Raw genomic sequence first — 21566 nt, 5'->3', positions numbered from 1 at the left:
CAACTATTGGGGAGGATAAATTAAATTACCTTTTCAGATTTCACTATACGTCTTAACACCTTCAAGTCGTTGAATATAGTGTTATGTCTTGTGTAAGAACTTTATTATCCCTTTGCCAGTCTGGCGGCCAGTGGACTAATGGACTTTGGAACATACAGTGACCTCTGTCACATTGAATGATCATACACTTGGATCGCAGTGGGTCAACTTAACCTTTTATCTATCCAGCAATTGTGAAAATTACTGCTATTAAATAGACTAACAACATCTGTTATAAGAGGCTTGCAACCTCTGAAGCGGTGAACAATCATTTGTTATATTATGCTGCATCAACCAAATACTTTCAATGTCATTTTTTTCTTTTATTTACAAACTTTGTCTCAACTTTGTAATTCTGAGAGCACATTTTTGCATCACACCGAAAGTTCCCTAGCAGAATGTCGCTGTGTGAGAGACCCAGGTTTTCCTGAGACGAGATGTATAGATTTGAAGCTAAATTACAGTGTAAAAAGACACACCTTTAATGCTTTCAGGACCAAAAGGAGGCGTGCTCTTTCGGGAATATTTACTAGCCCTTTTGACTACATTAAGGAGGGAAATGATTGACTGAGGCTGAAACGCTATTGCCTGGTGAGAGGGAGAGAATAGAACTTGTTGGGCATGGCTTGCCACTAGCATGAAACACTGGAGTCTAAATTGTTACTACTTCATAAAGGAATAGCAGGCCGCTCTGGCAGCTGTGGCCCGTGAAGGAAGAGAGGTGGGCGGTGGGGCCGGGTGAGGGGGGATTTTGATGGACGATAACGAGGTAAAATAAAATAAATAAATAATTTTCCCTCGTCATCGTCCCTCCCCTCTCACCTGACCCCACCGCTCTTATCTGCACAAGCCGCGGCGCTTTGGCCTCGTTCTGTGCAAGCCTGTCAGTTTTCCACAAGAAAGCACGGAGCACAGCTCTGGAGGAGAGAGAAGGTAAGAAACAGAGATTGGTAGTGATAGGTGGCAGGAGGCCATGTATTGATTCTATTTTCAAGCAGAAAGGAGAAGCCATCCTGTGTATGGCTCTGTATTTAGGGGCATATTATCAAAACAGGAGATAAGATTATCTCCGCTTTATTGGCAGAAAACTGCAGATGAAGCGGCGATAATGGGCTTGATAATATGCTCTATGGAATTCCAATCGAAGCCCATGTTAGATGTCTTCACATCTAACATGGGCTTTGATTGGAATTCCATAGAGCATATTATCAAGCCCATTATCGCCACTTTATCTGTAGTTTTCTGCCGATAAAGCGGCGATCATTTTATCTCCTGTCTTGATAATATACCCCCTAGTGCGTTGTCCCTTCACAGCAGTTGAACGCAGCGAAAGATGATCTTGGGGCAATAAATAGCATAACATTTTAAATCGGCAAAAAATGAATTTCAGGGATGTTTTTCACTCTGGGGTTCTGGGTGACATCATAGCCAATCGAGCTTCACTCTTGTGGTCTATTTAACATCACTCTGAACACCTCACTGAGAAACATCCCCATAATTCACTGTTAACCATCTATAATTCTATATATTGCTATCCTTTCACCAATGAATTCAGTGTGCTGCTGGTAGGAAGGCAGACCCTTTTCTAATAACCATTAGATTTGTAAAAGCATTGCATACTTTTCACTCTGACATTTTAAATTGCATTCTGTTGAACTTCCACTGAGCGGTCTCTAAGGTAAATGCCATCAATTATGTCACTGTTGCCAGGTATTTCGATGACACGTTTTCGACTGAACTTTGGCTCAAACTTAAGTCTGCCCCATCAGATGCCTATTGTATCCTTATTCTCGGTAATAACTTACCACTGATTAGTATGTTCCCTGCACTTTGCGCTTTTTGATCACCCTGCCTACCTCTTATCTACCTTCCCTTTCAATGACTTTACTCATATCTGCATCTCAGCCGCTACTGTTGTGGCAGTTCACCTGGTTCCCCCTAAGAAAACTCGGACTCGGAAGGAGATGTCAGGCCTCGTAATGAGTAACTTTCGAGTAAAACCTGCAGGAATCCAATTCAATCTGTCAGGACTCTAGCACTTTTATACTCTTGTGATTCCTCAAACCAAGTCGCATCTCCTTCCTGCCCACATTGACTTTGCCCAAAGTTGCTCGAGAGATTTTTCATGTGTTTTTTCAGTGTATTAGTACACTTCTTGCTATTACAGATTCGGAAAATATTCACTTATTTTGCAACCAAAATTCTATTAATTCGATAAAGTATTTGGACCAAAGCTCTTTCTTCTTCCTTGTACTGTACTACTGACTGTACCTATATAGTTGCCAAAATCAAGCACACCTAAATAGGACTCTTACTCATTATTAGTTCACTTTTGTAAAGTATCTTTCTCAGTTTCATTAAAAATGTGGGCCGAATATATTTCTTTTGACTTTAACAATATGTCCCTGCTAATAAAGAGTACCATGCATCACAACAATCTGTCCAATGACAGACTAATCACTGCACTCCTCTTTCTGGCTAAAATCCTTAAAAAGAAGGCCACACTTTACATTTAGCTCCGCATTTTTCTCACATTTCCTTTGCCAACCTTACGAACGTGGTCTCCTTCCTTGTCACGGCCCAGAGTCTGCCCCAATACCACCAACATGTTGACATCTTATTTGGGGCCTAAAAGTGTTCATCCACGCTCCTGTCATGCCCTGAAGGCCCTCAAAGGTGAAGGATTCATAGCCGGGCAAGCCCTAGACAGGCTCCTCCAAGCATCTGCTCCATAGATACAAAATGGTTGATATGCTATTGCCTTGACAGAACAAGGTTGCCATTTCCCTCTATACATGTGCAGATCTTTATTTTAGATCACACAGGGCCTTGCAATAGTGAATGGATATGTAATTCCATTATCTATTCATTCTAGACATTGTCTTCAAGAACTTATTTGCTAATAATTTAAGGTCTTACATTTTAAGACACCGTGGTGAAATACTTGCTTAAATACACTACTGCATAATACTTATTTTTGAAGATGTTCTTTCTATCAAAATGCAGTGCTCTTGTGAGACCCTTACAGTGAGCTAAGAATTGTTCTGTTGGAGTACTTTGTCTTATGGTGATCTCGAAATAGTTCATTGGGGACAATTTTGTAATGACGGGGTACTCTTCAAAACAGACCTTATACACAAAACAGCAGGCACACAGAGCAAAAGGCTAATAATTCCTTTCGTATTATGGCAATGGTCTTCATAGTTTTAGACTTTTTATTTTATTGCACGATTGAAAGTTGTAAAATTGTAATTGCTTTTGTGGAATATCATTCAGACTGTGATTTAAATGTATTGTCTGTTCTCTAACGGTTCCAATGGCAGATGCCATGTATTGTTCTTGAGAGAGATTTAATGTTCAGAAGGTTCAGAAATAACATACCTTGGCATTTATCATTTTAAATACCTCGAGTTTCAAGAGAAAAGAAAAAGCAGAAAGATTTCGTCTTGTTTTACGCCGACCTTTCTCAAAATTACACCCTGTAGTCTTGCCAACCATAACTATTTGCCTAAATTACAAAGTAGAGAACTTTACGTTTAATTCAGCTGTGTACCCTTGCACATCCGAAATCAATTCCAGATACAAATTGTGCAAGAATATGTACATATTCATTTTTTTATCTTCTGTTCATGAAATGCACTTGTTCTCAATAAAAATAGTCATTATTGATATGAAAAGGATAGTGTTATTATTTATTTTTCTTATGTTTTGTTGTTAGGAACACTTAATATAGCGCACGACTCACCCGGAGGCATCTCGGCGCTTACTTAGTGACAAGAGGTCGCTAAAGCAGGGCTAGGACTATGTAAATTAGAAGAGAAATGCTTTTAGTTGTTTCCTGAAGATGTTATAGGAGGGACATTCTCGTAAGGCAAGGGGCAGAGAGTTCCAGTAGCGTGGGGCGAGAAAAGAAAAAGCCATACCTCAGGTACGACTAAGACGAATCCTGGGAACTTTTAAAAGGGCCATGGAGTTGGATCTAAGAGTCCTGTTCAGAATGTATTTAATAAGCTTTCTGCGCAAATAGTCGGGGCCTTTCCCTCTGAGCGAATTGTAGGTTAGGCAGCAGATCTTAAATTTAGATCACTTTCTTATCGGGAGCCAATGAAGCTCTCTCAGCAGGGGGCCTGATGGTGTTCTAGCGGGGCGGTTCAGGATCATTCTTGCTGCCGTATTTTGGACAACCTGTAATTTGGCCAGTTGCGTTGTTCTGACTTCAGCCAGAAGAGCATTTCCATAGTCGAGGCGGCTAGTAACCATGGCCTGAACAAGGATTCTGCGATGTTTGATCGGTAAATAGGGTAAAATCTTACGTAGGAGGCGGAGACTATAATAACATGAGCTGGTTACGGCCGCAATCTGTTCTTTCATCATAAAAGAGTGGTCCAGAATTATTCCCAAACTCTTCACTGTTTGTTTTGGGATGGGAGCCAGTCCGAGCTGGGATGGCCACCAGTCATCTGTCCATAACCTAGATGCTTTCCCCATCAACATTACCTCCGTCTTACTTGGGTTCAGTTGGAGGCAATTCTCAGACATCCAGTTTGAGATAGTGACCATGCCCGCCGAGAAACGTGCTTTCTCCGATTCTATGTTGGAGCCAATTGTGAACATAAGCTGGGTGTCGTCAGCGTATGAGATTATTTCGAACCCAAAATGTTCCACAATTTTTGCCAGGGGGGTCATATAGACATTAAATAATGTAGGGCTCAGACAGGAGCCCTGAGGTACGCCCCTGTCCAGACAAATTTTCTTTGAGAAATATGGACCCAGCATTACCGTTTGATGTCTACCGGTCAGGAAATTCTGAAGCCATTTTAGGGCCATGCCCTGGATGCCACAGGAGTGGAGTCCCTCCACGAGCTTTAGATGAGAAATAGTATAGAAAGCCACGGAGAGATCCAGGAGAATCAGAACAACCGATGCTCCTGTATCCACTACCTACCTGATGGAGTCAGACACTGCTAGAGTGGCAGTCTCGGTGCTGAAACCAGGGCAAAAACCTGATTGCAAGGGGTCCAGGTGATTATTAGTTTCAAGGTATTGGCTTAATTGCCCATTAATTGCTGTTTCCAGTTTCTTTCCCAGCAATGGAAGTAACAAAATAGGGCGGTAGTTACTAAGAATCAGGGGGTCCGCTGTTGGCTTTTTCAATATTCAGTCAGGGTAACCTAGATATACACTAGAAGAGTAACCTGGCCTCAGCCTCTGATAGCTTGGCACGGAGAAGTCAGGGTTATCTAAAGAGACAATGTGTAAAGGATTTGTGCAACACACACACACACACACACACACACACACACACAGTAACACAATGAATACTCCACAAAAAGACTCCACACAGGGTTGGAAAACAAGAGAATATGTATCTGAGTAAATCAAGACCAAACCAACAAAAATCGAGTTAGTACAAGTCAAGATGTGAATTTTTAAAGATTAAATGCAAAAAAGTGCTTAGAGTTCACTAGCGGTCAAAAGGTTACTTGAGGTCGTGAGGGACTGGTGCAAATCCAAAGTTCAGGTGACTGTGATGGAGGGCATCCCGGTTTCAGGACCCACACCGTGCCCACTGAGAAAGTACCTTAGATGGGGTAAAGCTTCAATTCTGAGGGCTCGATGCATCGATCTTTTCCATGCAGTCGGGTTGATGCGTCGTCGTCGAGTTTTGCTGAAGTCTAGGCAATGCATAGTCGTTGAGTCGCGCAGAGAATTTTCATCAGATCATAGAGACTGTAGAACCACTGTTATCTCTGTTTCGAAAGGCAATGTCTCGCTTCCGATCAGCACAGTAGTGACAATGTGTCGGTTTTGAAGAAAGCAGCAACGGAACCCACTTCTGGAGTGGAGTGGTGTGGCTCACTGGTTGGAGGCGGCAGACCCGGAAGCAGAAGTCGGCCCGTGACCAGTGTTCGATTCCCGACGCGGCAGGGTCGTGGACCAGGGTCAGCGGACTCGACAATTCTCGCCTCGGTGCACACTCTAACCAGGGGTCCCACTCGGCAAATCTGGGCATTAGCTTGCTTTATCTCCACAACGGCCCCCTCAATGCCGGGGATGCCTGGCTCCACCTTGGGGATTCCCGGCAGGGACCATCCCACAGGGAAAGCCAGGACGGGTTCCCCAGCGGTATACAGCGCCAGGACGCCGGCTGGCAACAGTGCGCTTTACAAGTATACACATTACATTACTTCTGAGTCCCAGAACTTGGAGGGGACACTGCAGGCAAGGGTATGACTCGGAGAATGCAAAGTCCAGCAGCAACAGCAGAATTGTGGGAAGTCTTTTGTGTCCCTGAGACTTCAAAAAAGTCAGCAAGCTTATGGAGGTCTTCAGCGGAACCTGTATGTGTCCTGTAGCCAGCCTTCCATCAATCGCGGTCATCCTGAACTTTGGATTTGCACCTGTCCCTCACGATCTCAATTAACCTTTTAACCGCTTGCGACTTCTAAGCACTATTTTTGATTTAATTTTTCAATATTCATATCTTGATTTCTACTGTTTGGATTTTTGTTGTATTGGTCCAATTTTTGTCTGATAAATATTCTCTAATTTTCTAAATGTGTGGAGTCTTTTTGTGGTGTATTCATTGTTTGTGCGTGGGCTTGTATAACCCATGCTGTGAGGATCGGCTCAGTCCTCACAATGAGGGTAAACCCTGACGAACCAGACACACGCTATCTTTTAGAGGACCAGTATTCTAGGAAGTGCGGTCCTTGTATTGTGCTTAGGTACTTTGGAGTGAATGTATCAAAAAGCTAAAAGTGCAGAAATATTTGCCTCGGTCTTCTTTATAACCTACCCTACCATCAAAGCGCGTGTGGAGTTAGAATAGTAAAGACACACTTCATTACAGTCAATGGCCAGTTCTCATAAAATAGGTATATTATGATGTGTGTGTGTCTGTGTTGCATAAATACTTTACACATTGCCTTTGTAGATAAGCCTGACTGCTCTGTGACAAGCTACCAGTGGGTGAGCACAGGTTATCTCCTTGTGTATCTAGCTTACCCTGATTAGAGTGGTGGTTCCTGCCTGGCCTGGTTGCTTGCTTCAGACAGCCAGGATTCCCATTTCTAACAGTGATGTACCATATGTTTAAAAACAAAGCTGAACATGGTAGGTGTTAAAAGTGACATTCTAGATTTTTAAAACAACTTTCAATTTTGCATAGGGTTTTTTGAATACGTGAGGCACATGGTTTGACACTCTCTCCTGACAAATGTATCTGTTAAAAAATCCAGTGGAATATTACTCCCACGTTATAACCCGTAGCAATTGGAAAGGAATTCACCATCACCGTAGGTGTCAATACCTACGGGGTTAGGTGCTGTCCTGTTGCTACAACAAGGACATGAGGAATGGGTGGTTGAATATGTTTGTAGCCCCCTTAGTCCAACACAGATACAGGATGTAATCGAATGTGAACTGTTGGACTGTGTATGCCCATGGCTCATTTCTAAGGGCGAACAAAGCGATACAAAAGGGGATGATGGACGGAGCGTTTGAACAAATAAAACTCTCACCCCCAGTCAACTGATCTGGGTTTAATCCATCACCATTCTTTAGTTCACTCAGCCACCCCAGTTCAGACATGGCTATATGCAAATCAGTCTGACCCTGTGCCTCATGGGAACAGTCCAGCCCGAACTGCCAAGCAATGTCTTCACTGGACCGGAAACAAGCATCCTGGGTCCGGTTTCGGATTCATAATCCTCATCAGCCAGGCTATCTTGAATCCAGTGGCCAAGTGAACAAGGGACTCACATCTGAGCATACCCTGCCACACTTAGGGCGAACAAAGCGATACAAAAGGGGATGATGGACGGAGCGTTTGAACAAATAAAACACTCACCCCCAGTCAACTGATCTGGGTTTAATCCATCACCATTCTTTAGTTCACTCAGCCACCCCAGTTCAGACATGGCTATATGCAAATCAGTCTGACCCTGTGCCTCATGGGAACAGTCCAGCCCGAACTGCCAAGCCATGTCTTCACTGGACCGGAAACAAGCATCCTGGGACCGGTTTCGGATTCATAATCCTCATCAGCCAGGCTATCTTGAATCCAGTGGCCAAGTGAACAAGGGACTCACGTCTGAGCATACCCTGCCACACTTAGGGCGAACAAAGCGATACAAAAGGGGATGATGGACGGAGCGTATGAACAAATAAAACACTCACCCCCAGTCAACTGATCTGGGTTTAATCCATCACCATTCTTTAGTTCACTCAGTCACCCCAGTTCAGACATGGCTATATGCAAATCAGTCTGACCCTGTGCCTCATGGGAACAGTCCAGCCCGAACTGCCAAGCAATGTCTTCACTGGACCGGAAACAAGCATCCTGGGACCCGTTTCGGATTCATAATCCTCATCAGCCAGGCTATCTTGAATCCAGTGGCCAAGTGAACAAGGGACTCACGTCTGAGCATACCCTGCCACACTTAGGGCGAGAAATGCCAGAAACCGGTCCTCGGAAGCTTGTTTCCGGTCCAGGGAAGGCATGGCTTGGCAGTTCGGGCTGGACTGTTCCCATGAGGCACAGGGCCAGACTGATTTGCATATAGCCATGTCTGAACTGGGGTGGCAGAGTGGGCTAAAGAACGGTGATGGATCAAACCCAGATCTTTTGACTGGGTGTGAGTGTTTGATTGGTTCAGATACTCCGTCCATCACCACCCCCTTTTGTACCACTTTGGCCGCCATAAGTGTGGCAGGGTATGCTCAGACGTGAGTCCCTTGCTCACTTTGCCACTGGATTCAAGCAAGCCGGGCTGAAGACGGCTGGAATGCCAGAAACCGGTCCTCGGAAGCTTGTTTCCGGTCCAGGGAAGGCATGGCTTGGCAGTTCGGGCTGGACTGTTCCCATGAGGCACAGGGCCAGACTGATTTGCATATAGCCATGTCTGAGCTGGGTTGGCAGAGTGGGCTAAAGAACGGTGATGGATCAAACCCAGATCTTTTGACTGGGTGTGAGTGTTTGATTGGTTCAGATACTCCGTCCATCACCACCCCCTTTTGTACCGCTTTGGCCGGCATAAGTGTGGCAGGGTATGCTCAGACGTGAGTCCCTTGCTCACTTTGCCACTGGATTCAAGCAATGTGGGCTGAAGATGGCTGGAATGCCAGACACCGGTCCTCGGAAGCTTGTTTCCGGTCCAGGGAAGGCATGGCTTGGCAGTTCGGGCTGGACTGTTCCCATGAGGCACAGGGCCAGACTGATTTGCACATAGCCATGTCTGAACTGGGGTGGCAGAGTGGGCTAAAGAAGGGTGATGGATCAAACCCAGACCTTTTGACTGGGTGTGAGTGTTTGATTGGTTCAGATACTCCGTCCATCACCACCCCCTTTTGTACCGCTTTGGCCGCCATAAATGTGGCAGGGTATGCTCAGACGTGAGTCCCTTGCTCACTTTGCCACTGGATTCAAGCAAGCCGGGCTGAAGACGGCTGGAATGCCAGAAACCGGTCCTCGGAAGCTTGTTTCCGGTCCAGGGAAGGCATGGCTTGGCAGTTCGGGCTGGACTATTCCCATAAGGCACAAGGCCAGACTGATTTGCATATAGCCATGTCTGAACTGGGGTGGCAGAGTGGGCTAAAAAACGGTGATGGATCAAACCCAGATCTTTTGACTGGGTGTGCGTGTTTGATTGGTTCAGATACTCCGTCCATCACCACCCCCTTTTGTACCGCTATGGCTCATTTCTACCACTTTTTTTGAGGCAACACTTATAATTTACAAACAGATAAAAACCCCTATTTACATCTTTTCTCTAGGGGTGGGATAAATTCAACTGTATGAATTGGAAGAATACATTCAAAATTACAAGAGTATTTCTTTAAAGTTGTGCATGTTCTGGCCAAAATTAACAAATGTGCCAATTTTCAAATATCATTCTCCATGCTTGTAACTGGTCCTAGAGTGAGTGAGGAGGACAATCTTGATATCTTGATATTGTGGTTAATGTGAGAGAAATGTGTGCTCTGCAAAATATACCATTAAGTGAAATGATGTAGTTTGATGAGGAGACTAAGGCTGAAATTCTGTGCAAGGCGAAAGAATACACTTCTTTGGGTTAGTCATAGTCAGGCAATTAGAGGGGGAGTTGCACTCCTTTGCCAAGGTTGTGGACAAGCTGAGAGTGTTCAATAACATTCTCTTCTGGAATGACAAGCGTGTTTCCCTGGAAAATGTCAGAATAGTCATTATGAAAGCCAGCCACCAAGGCCATATGGGCATGTCAGCTTTGAAAAATTCTGTAAGAGCACACTTTCAGTGGCTTGATATAGACAGTGAGGCTGATCATTATGTGAACAGTTGTGGGGAGTGTTCTACTTGTGATAAGAACCTTAGATTCATTACACCACTGATGCAACCAGATCCTTGGCATAAATATTGATGGAAAAATCTTGCTTTTAATATTGTGGACCCATTCAAAAGGCTCCCACTCCATGTGCAGTATGCCATTGCCATAGCAGATTATTTCTCCAAGTGTCCTGAAGTAACATTCATAGAGAGGGTAAGCACTGATGTTGTAATACATTTAGTGAAGGAAATATTCAGTAGGGAAGGTTTTCCCCAATCCACTATCTGACAATGGTATTCAGTTTAGGTCCAATGAAATTATGAATTTTCTCAAATTACATGACATCAAATACACTTGCACTGCTGTGTACTATCCTCAATCTAATGACTTTGCTGAAAGATCTAGTCGTTATCTGAAGGAAAGCATCAATATGGTCCTGCAAAACAGAATGCAAGTTTAGAGCTTACCCAGTGAACTGTTGTGGGCCTACCTCATGAATCCATTCTCCACCACGGGAATCGGTGCCTTCAAGTTACTAAGGGGAAGAATCACACATCTGGTATGTGCCCCTGGGGTTAAATTTAATATTCTTCTTCAAAAAATGTTTTGGTGTGAGTGTCAGGTAGAGAGCGGAAAAGAAACATTAATTAGACACTGTACTAAATAAGAAGTCCAAATTGTAGACAAGGTGGTAGGTTCCAAGATGTATTTTTTTGTAATAAGTTCCAGGTAGTAGATAGATGGTAAATTGTAGTAAGATGGTAAGTATTAATCTAAGCTGGAATAGTAGCCCCACCAGGAGTATCCTCCTTCTGTTCAGCCTCACATCTCCAACTGACGCTCTCCACACTCTCCACAAGTCCACACGCCAACATTCCATGACATCATACAGCATTCTCCAGTCATGCAGGCTGAACAGAAGGGAGAGCATTGATGTAAAGAAAGAAGAGAGGAATTAACCTTACAACAGACACATTGGTATGTTAGGATCTAAACAAGGTTAAGCAACATGATCTGTCTGTGGGGGATGTGTTACGCATAAAGTTATTTGCAAGGGTGGAAAAAGGAACTTTTGAAGGTGGTAAAGTTGAAAAAATTTAGTATTGTCACACAGAATGAGAAGTGTTGGAGTATCTAAAGGATTGCCAAATGTATGAATGAATGTGTTCACTCTGGTGAGGAATAAGAGGAAGATGATCTTATGTATTCATGACATGTCCCAGATTTTGAACTGCAAAGTTTATGTTATGACAGTGTTAATAATGTTACCACTTCTGGAATCAGCTCACAAATGTTTAGAAATGATGTCGGAGGTCATTCTTTCACCACTCTGCAAACCTGTGTTGAAGGAGGATCCATTGCAGATCAGGTCAAAGTGTCTACTAAGGCCAGAACACCTTCATGAAAGGTCCTGTAAGGATAATTGATTTTCACAGGGGGAAGAATGTGTTATATCTTAATTGTCATTTTTCGTAATTTGCCTTATGACCCTATGTCCACTCCTTATTTTCATCCATCTCTCCTTTTCCTCTCCTCCTTCTCTCAAGTTTGTCTTGGGAAATTCTAAGGAATATTTGAGTTTTAGTAGACTTAAAGGTGGCGCATCAACCTTATTCTAGATAGGCTTTCCTCATGTATTGTTCTGAATAAAGCAGTTATTATATCACCTTGTGTTGTCTTATTTCACAATGGGATGTTCACTTAAGTGGTCTCCTTGAGGTTCCTGGGTGAAAATCAAGGTCACTGGGTAGTGGTTCTAAAACTTAGAACAAAGCAGTGGCGGTTATGCCAAAAACTTGCCACATCAAAAACTGCATAAATAAATTAGGGGATGTCAATGCATCTAACAAACTCAATTTAGTTATGGTGCTTTCTTGGTACAGAAACCCTGCCAACTAGGGTGTAAAAGCCAGAATGCAAAAGCCCCTGGTCAACAACAAACAATGAACAAAATACCGAATCACACAAAGAAGTCCACAGTTGTAATAATCTTCTTATTACAAACTTGAGGTTTATATAATACATTCACATTCACTGGTCATGATGTTATGTTTGGTACAAAAAGGCAGGCGACACACGTTTCGTCCAAAGACTTTCTCAAGGCTGTAGATAATGTTTGCAGGCAAAAGGGATTATATTCAGCTCATGGGCAAAGAAACTTCACTTCAAGAAGCATGTAAAGTCACAAACTGCCTGTAGAAACAGAAGAGCAGGGTTTAAGAATTGCAAGGCCTTAATAAGCCTTGGAGGGATCAGAAGGCAGTATGTTGCAAGACTAGTAGGGGAAGGTAAGCATGGCAGCTCAGGACTGTGATAAGCCTTGAATGCTGATGAGGCCTTCTGATTAATACATTGGATTATACACTACAACTGTGGACTTCTTTGTATGCTTCGGCATTTTGTTCATAGGTCTAAATCTTACACAGTGTTACCTCCAGTAGCAAATGTGTCCAGCACACTTTCTCTTCAGATCACATGGCAATCATATTAAAGATCTCTGTGTATTCAATGACCACAGTAAGATGGCTAATGACATTCTGCAGGATTACCCCCATAATGTGAAACTCCATTATGCCATATGGGGAAACATCCTTTACAACGGAACCGTTACAACGCGGTACTGTTACAACGCAGGATTTACAACAAAAGTCGTTACAACGACTTTCGCTGGAGGGCGCTCTAGGATAGGGGATAGTTTAATTTACTATCCAACACCTTCCCTACTATCCACGGGGACTGGAGTTGGAATAGTAAATTAAACTATTCACTATCCAGTGCCCCCCAACGCAAGTCGTTGTAACGACTTGCGTTGTAAAGGTACGCGTTGTAACGGTACGCATTGTACCATCATACATCCTGCCATATGGATACATGCTTGCCTTATATGGAAGTCCTTCAATGAATGCAAAGCTTTTCTTTTCTTGTGGAATTTATGTGGAATTGATCTTAGTGATTCATGCCACGATGCTTCCTAATCTCCATTCAAAAAGTGCAAGCCGTTTGCAAGGAACATATAAGGACTGGTTTAAATATTTACTGGAATGTCAATGAACTGCAATGTATAAGCATTCAAATTCCCAGACTGATTTCAGCTGTTCTTGATTTGTAGAGTTGGCTTACTTCTTTGTGCAATACATTCAAAGTCAATGGAATGACATGGAATTTGCCAGGACTTCCTAGTGAACATCATTTGCAACACAATAGTTTAAGATCAATCAAGAAATTGTATTACACTGTCATAATTTGTGTAATTTCAGGAATTTCCTGTTATGCTTGAAATGCAAAATTACACCATTATCCTACAGATCATACTTATGCCTCAGTTTATGGCAAATGCATAGCACAGGAGCTAGGGAACAACACAACAAAATGCAAGCATCTGTTCTTCTCAGCAATTGCGTTTTTCCATGTTTTTGTTGCACAAAACAGGTCCTGGTATCATAAACTGATGTGAGGATGCATTATGTGATATAATATAGCACTCAATGACAATTTACATTTTGCACATTACATATACATTTCCCTAAATTTCATGTATTTGTGTAAAAGCTAATTTCACACACCCCTAATCAAGATATATTTCAGTTACTAGAGCTTTAAAAATGTTGTTATATTCTGAAATGGATTCCACCTCCATTTCCCAATGACTATGCTTCTGGTATAATCATACACATAAATTACTTACGCAACAAAAGGACGTGTTCTGTACTTTTAGTTTCGGGCATTGCTGTAATAGTAACCAAAGGGCATAGGTTTCCTCCCAGAGTTGAGCACAGCATTTGCTTTTTAAAATAGACTTTTCTGACATCCACTCTTTGTTCCAGTTGTTGTAGGTGTGACTGATGGAAGAAAGTAGAATACTACTTGAAGAAAATAATGTTGCTGCTACTATGATTTCTCTTTTCACAACAACATCAACTCTGCAGTTCTAAATTGTACATAGATGATGCAATTATTGCAGACCATTCGCTCAAATCACCTTCAGTATTAACAACTAATCCTCCACTGAGAAATCAAGTATACTTATCCCAGCTCTGCTTGTATTCACTGTTGGAATGACCCACAGTTCAGTATGCACCTACAAACAGGCAGTAGGAAATACCTTTGGTGACATATTCAGAACAGATTCCACCCCTGGCAGGTGCTCAACCCTACAATCACAACTCCCCTCCCAACCTATACTCGAAACAATACAAGGGGGAGTCATTATGACAAAAGCAGGCCTATTGGCCTTGTTAGGGTGTCACCACACTGCTAAAAGGTGCAAATAGCTCACATACAACATATGCAAACATAAGCAAAAACAATTATATCATTATGTTGGATGGTAACCTCCATTAACACAAAAAACATTTCAAGGTAAATTTCAACATTAACATTATGAATAATAAATCATTAGTACCTCAATTTAATAGGTGCAAGAGTATTAATTTTACTTCAAACATGCTGCTACTTCAAATCTAAGACTAACTAACAGGACAAGCTCCGTGAGTGCTTTAAAAGAATGAAAACTTCTCCAGGGATCCTAAAGGTAATCCCATGTGAGACATAGGTTGACTTTTAGGGGCACAACATCTGGGCAGGGTGCCTACTGAGGTTCTAGAAGCCCCCCAAACATTCAATACAACTAGGGTATAAGAGGGCCAGTGCCACTGGCCCTGGAAAAACACTAAAACACACAAGCTGATGGACGGAATGTTCCACAATGGCAAAACATTCACCTCCAGTCACTGATTTGGGTTTAATCCATCGTTATTTTGCTCACCAAGCCACCCCAGTTCAGACATGTCCATATGCAAATCAGTATTGACCCTGTGCCTCATGGGAACAGTCCAGACCGAACTGCCAAACCATGTCTTCCCTGGACCTGAATCAAGCATCCTAGGATCGGTTTCTGGCTATCAGCCTACATCAGCCAGGATAGCTTGACTCCTGTGGCCTAGTGAGCACGGGACCCACGTCTGGGCATACCCTTCCCACATACGGTGAACAGCAAAACACACAAGATGATGGACGGAATGTTGCACAATGGCAAAACATTCACACCCAGTTCACCCTAGGTGGGAAGGATATGCCCAGACGCGGGTCCCGTGCTCACTAAGCCACTGAAGTTAAGTTATCCGGGCTGAAGACGGCTGATAGCCAGAAACCAGTCATAGGATGTTTGCTTCCGGTCCATGGAACTATTCAAGGAAGGTGCACACAGTTCCCCTGAGCAGTAATGTGAATATAGAAGAGTAATATTCCTTCCTCTCTCCTGGTGTGGTTGTTTTTGAGGGATCAAGAGCAAATGTCCCTTGTCGGAACTAGGGATGCCTCACACAATAGGTTGGTTCAACGGCTACTGTCATATCACCAGCCAATTGCCTCATGTCATCATCGGCTTCCTGCTCCTGCGTCAAGCCGGCGCTGCAATGCCTGACGGGTAGCACTGGGTGCTACACTTTTACGGAGATCTTTTGTTCCAAGCCGTTTGTATGAGTGGGTGTGAGGGGCCCAAGTTGTGAAGTAGTGAGCGTGAGGTGGGGTGTATTAAAAAAGGTTAGTATAGTCTACTCAAGTCCCTTTATTCATGTAGCTATCTACCTTAATTAAAAAATGAGAGGGGTATGGGGACTCAGTATGGGTGGGAGACCCGTTCAACCCTCATTAGTGCTACGGTCAACATGTTTCATGCCATAGTGGCAATTCATCAGGACCTAAAGAGTGCTCATAAACTGGAGAAGGAGCCCTGGTTGGGCTGCAAAGTGTAGCAAATACTACCTGAAGGGTCAGAGACTGGAACAGGGAGAGTTCCTGTGTTACAATCCGCCCTGTGGAAAAATAAGAGAAAGACCCACATTAGTGACTCTTCTCCAAGGGATCTAGCCCAAGATCTTGGTGAAAAACGCTAATAAAAGTACACCCAGAAAGTGGTGTATCCCAAAACGTGGAGAGAAGTGGGAAAATTATCAACAACTCGAGTGAGTTGTAATTGAGTATCATATCTCATGTTTGGATTTCCAAAAACCATAAGTCGAATCAACATTGTGTTCGGATATGTTAATATGAAGAAATTAGTGAGGACATTAGTGCCGAAGGACATTCTCATTAGATGTAAATAGCGACAGGAAGAACGAAAAAAGACAGCTAAACAGGTCGTTCTGTTGGGACTTACCCTCAGTAGCTGTAGACGGTCCCCATAGTCTGCTTTGGTGGGACCTGTGCTATCAACTAACAATCTAGAAGGTAAGAAAGGAAAGGGGTTTCTAGGTACTATTAAGGATATCAATGGTCTATCCTCAAATTCAGGGTGTTTATTACATTGTGCTGGAGTTACCCACTCGTCTCATTGGGGTTATTCAGACCAACCCAGTAATCCATTCGTTAGTTTCAGCTTCTATCACCAGACTCATGATGGTGGTAGTCAAGCGCTTGGTAGGGTCTCCAGGTAGGGGCCTGTAGTGGGTGGTGTTTGAAAGTTGCCGTCTGCATTCGAGGTCATAGTCGTGGCGATTCTGTATGACCGTGGCCCCTCCCTTGTCAGCTTGTTTGATAACAATCGTGACATCAGTTCCTAATGTGTCCACGGCTTGTCTCAGCAGTAGTCAGGTTGTTGAATTGTTTGATGTTAGGTTTCTTTTTCAGAGTCGCTAGGACTGCTCGCTCGAAGGTCAGGACCTCCGGCGGGACCATCCCATCCGTTGGAGTAAAGGTAGAAGGTTTCTTAAGACCGGTATCCTGGCTGGTGGGTTCAGGTTTACCATCAAAGAAGGCTCGTAACCGTATTTTCCTAAAGAGATTCTTGATCTCAATCATCTCTTGGAAACTGTCTGGGATGGGTGTGGGGACAAATCCCCAGCTGTGGCGGAAGCTAGCCCTGCGGGCCGCGGTGCTCCGGCGGCTTGCTACTGGCACTGACCGGCTCCTTACCTTTACTCTGGGGCTTGTTGATTTGGCGGGGCGGGCTGCCCTGGATGCACCGCGTTTCCCCAAATTTTTGGGGGGGGCGTTGTTTTCGTTTTGGCTGCGGTTACCCGGGATTAACCTGCGGTGTCACCGACAGGGCTACAGCCTAACCAGAGTGGTATGCTCCCGCCGACACCACCGGTTGGTCTGAATAACCCCAATGAAACGAGTGGGTAACTCCAGCACAATGTAATAAACACCCTGAATTTGAGGATAGACCATTGATATCCTTAATAGTACCTAGAAACCCCTTTCCTTTCTTACCTTCTAGATTGTTAGTTGATAGCACAGGTCCCACCAAAGCAGACTATGGGGACCGTCTACAGCTACTGAGGGTAAGTCCCAAAAGAACAACCTGTTTAGCTGTCTTTTTTCGTTCTTCCTGTCGCTATTTACATCTAATGAGAATGTCCTTCGGCACTAATGTCCTCACTAATTTCTTCATATTAACATATCCGAACACAATGTTGATTCGACTTATGGTTTTTGGAAATCCAAACATGAGATATGATACTCAATTACAACTCACTCGAGTTGTTGATAATTTTCCCACTTCTCTCCACGTTTTGGGATACACCACTTTCTGGGTGTACTTTTATTAGCGTTTTTCACCAAGATCTTGGGCTAGATCCCTTGGAGAAGAGTCACTAATGTGGGTCTTTCTCTTATTTTTCCACAGGGCGGATTGTAACACAGGAACTCTCCCTGTTCCAGTCTCTGACCCTTCAGGTAGTATTTGCTACACTTCGCAGCCCAACCAGGGCTCCTTCTCCAGTTTATGAGCACTCTTTAGGTCCTGACGAATTGCCACTATGGCATGAAACATGTTGACCGTAGCACTAATGAGGGTTGAACGGGTCTCCCACCCATAGTCTGGCTGAATCCCCATACCCCTCTCATTTTTTAATTAAGGTAGATAGCTACATGAATAAAGGGACTTGAGTAGACTATACTAACCTTTTTTAATACACCCCACCTCACGCTCACTACTTCACAACTTGGGCCCCTCACACCCACTCATACAAACGGCTTGGAACAAAAGATCTCCGTAAAAGTGTAGCACCCAGTGCTACCCGTCAGGCATTGCAGCGCCGGCTTGACGCAGGAGCAGGAAGCCGATGATGACACGAGGCAATTGGCTGGTGATATGACAGTAGCCGTTGAACCAACCTATTGTGTGAGGCATCCCTAGTTCCGACAAGGGACATTTGCCCTTGATCCCTCAAAAACAACCACACCAGGAGAGAGGAAGGAATATTACTCTTCTATATTCACATTACTGCTCAGGGGAACTGTGTGCACCTTCCTTGAATAGTGTCTGATGGGACACGCACACTGGACCCCTTTAAATATTGTCCCGCTCATGTCCCTCCCTGTTGTTTACTTCCGGTCCATGGAAGACATGGCTTGGCAGTTCGGGCTGGACTGTTCCCATGAGGCACAGGGTCAAGACTGATTTGCATATGGCCATGTCTGAACTGGGGTGGCTTGTTGAGCAAAATATCGATGGATTAAACCCAGATCTGTGACTGGGGTGAATGTTTTGCCATTGTGCAACATTCCGTCCATCATCTTGTGTGTTATCCTGGAAAAACACTGCCAGTACCTGGGTGGAAGTTGGAGTCAAAGTCGTTCATCCTTCCAGTTGAGTCAGAGGAATATTCCTTCTAGCTAGGCATTGTGTTGTCACTCTCAGCTCAAGAACACTCTCAATTGTCTCTCGCTTACGTATGGGTTTTTAAGTGGGGCCGAAAATTTCGGGAAGGAAGGCACCACTGTCCAGTCCTAGGGTGGCACATTACTGCTCCAGACATGACCCAACCCTCCTGCACAGCCACATGGGGCATTTAAACATGGCAGCTTGAAGTTGTCTAAAAAAGGACTTTCCCTGAGAGCTTTAGCCAAAGAATCCTCGACTGAGGAATAGCGCTCTTCAGCTGCGTCAAGGCGGGCACCCTGCTGATCAAAGCATTGATACAAGCAGTCTAGGTGGGATGTAAGAGCCAGCACGTAGCTCAGCCAAAATAGAGGCCACCCCCTCTGGGGTGGTCCGGGATGGCTGCAGAATCTTGATCATGGTCTATATCAGGAGAGGCGTTCCGCGACTTAACTTCCCAGATTGATCCAAAGATAATTTGCGTTTTTTGGGGTTGCTCTGCCCCATCCTCGGGTATCTGTTGGAGGCCTCGCCCACCATGGGTGGGTGCAGTGTGCACCTCGCAGGACCCTCTTAGCGGGAGTAAGAGTTGCCAAGGATGTGCAATGGCGTCCAGCTCTCTAGTTGCCCGGAGGTGTCTCCCTGAACACGAAGTGCAGCAGGTCAGCTGTCTGAGGTAAGGGGCAGCAGTGGGCATCAGGCACCGTCAGGTTGGGCCCAGAGGCAAGGGGGGAAGGGCCAGGGTGATCAGGCCGATGTGATGTCCAGAGGGGTCTCCAGATCTGAACGTGCCCCTTACAGCTGGAATAGCAGTTAACGGTCTTGGGCCCTCCCATGCACAAGTGCATAATCCAGGCAGAGACACAGGGCAACCAGACACTCACCCTCAGCAGCTCGATGTAAGGGAGGAGGTAGAGTACAGGCCACAGGACAGCCACAGCAGCAGAGCGATCTCTCTTCGGCACCAACAGTGCTTCAGGTCCTGTAGTCACCAGCGAGGCCCAGGTGATTGAGTAGCCGCCCGCCTCGACTCCAACGCCTCTCCAAAGCCAGCCAGGTATCAAGCAGACTGGGGTGGAGATGCGAAGCATGGCCGCATCCGATCAGGATCTTTATGTGCTGGGTGCCCCGGTGCGTCACACCGGATTACAGCGCAGGGCACCCCAGTGATCGGAGATGAGAGGGGCACAGACCAGGCCGGGGTCTGTGGCCCAGGCCTGAGGCTCACCCGCTGGCCCTGTCACAGCGGGGCCTCTGAGGGAGGCCAAACTACACTACCCCATCCCAGCTCTGGGTGACAGCAGGACACCATCCAATGGCCCCAGCAGGTGTGGGGGGGTCCTCTGACATCTCCACCCCACCGGTGAGAACAAATGAACGACGATGGCTGTCACGGCCCAGAGTATCTGGATCGTGGGCTCCGGAGTTTCACAGCCTCACGGCCATCTTGATCGGCAGCCAGGCCATGACCCCTTTATTTTTATTTTTTATTAAGTGATAATACCATGCCTGAGAGACTGCAGGAGAGGACGTTAGACTTGGAATGATGAACTCGGTGAGAAGCGCTCCTTGAACTAACAAGCCAGGACATGCAAACTTTGCATTGTACATGTAAGTTTGGTGTGAATTTTATGTATTCATTTTGTGGCCTGGTTCGAACTTGAACAATGGTATGTGCTATTGAGGATCTTTGCCTTGAAGGGGCGGGTGAATACACTGCAGGTTTATCTGAGAGAGTGCTGTAAGTCATAAAACTCACTGCACAGAGATGATTTTGTTATGAAAGAAATATATCGGGCTTTTACATCGTTTTTCAGTGCACACCATAGAATAATGTGCCTCTGGGAAATCAATAATTTACCTTATATCCTGATGATTTGACAAGTGCATCTTTGAGTTACTAGGATGCATATGAGAAGGAAGGCTTCTTTATAATTTTAATGGGCTTGTTTGCATCCGCAGGCATACACCTGGCACTTGGTTTGGTGGTAGTTGGGAATTCTTCAATTGTCTTGAAATTTCAGTTAGATTAACACATCTGTAAAATAAACTATTGATGATTCTTTTAAACGTTTTGGTGTTAGGGTGTTGGATGGGTGTCACCTCAATGAAGCCATGGTTACCAACTGTACTATATCTGTTAGGATTACTTCTAGGCTGACTTGTAAGGAAAGTGTCATGCCCTAGTGAAAAGCTTCTAGTGTTGAAGGCTGTGCCCCCTACCCTCCATTTCCTTGTTTTTATCTTTTATGCTGAAGCTGATAACAATCATGATTATGGAGTGAAATTCTAGGTTTCAGTCTAGTTTCAGTATCTAAAAGAACACATGACCAAGCCTGTGGCCTCTTTGACAAGTATATTGGTCTATCCACTAGCTAGGGGAATCCAAGGGAATAAAGCACATTCTTGTGAGAATATTTTGTGGGTGAGGAAAAACATTTTCATTTCAAATCATATCATCCCTCTTCAAAATGGAGATTTGTGTCTGTGTAAGAGCCATAAAACTATATTAAAAGCATTATTACCATTTCTTAGACATGTTGTTAACCCCCTGATTTATTGAGGTCCTCAGAATGAGAAAATAACAATGTAAACACCTTGAAAGGAAATGGAGC

General features: G+C 44.3%; 1 protein-coding gene across 2 annotated transcripts in view; it reads right to left on the bottom strand.

Annotated features, from left to right (window-relative positions):
• Window positions 1–21566, bottom strand: part of AGBL1 (AGBL carboxypeptidase 1) — a 4192795-nt gene that overhangs the window by 2623966 nt on the left and 1547263 nt on the right. For both annotated transcript variants that reach the window (XM_078683166.1, XM_078683165.1), the window contains exon 17: window positions 14032–14185. In XM_078683166.1, the coding sequence (XP_078539292.1) occupies window positions 14032–14185 (154 nt within the window). The remainder of the gene's footprint in view (window positions 1–14031; window positions 14186–21566) is intronic.

This window comes from Lissotriton helveticus, chromosome 3_1 (assembly GCF_964261635.1).
Source record: "Lissotriton helveticus chromosome 3_1, aLisHel1.1, whole genome shotgun sequence".
NCBI classification, from domain to species: Eukaryota; Metazoa; Chordata; class Amphibia; order Caudata; family Salamandridae; genus Lissotriton; species Lissotriton helveticus.
The sequence above is the reverse complement of the archived record's forward strand: the minus strand, read 5'-3'. Positions and strand labels throughout refer to the sequence as shown.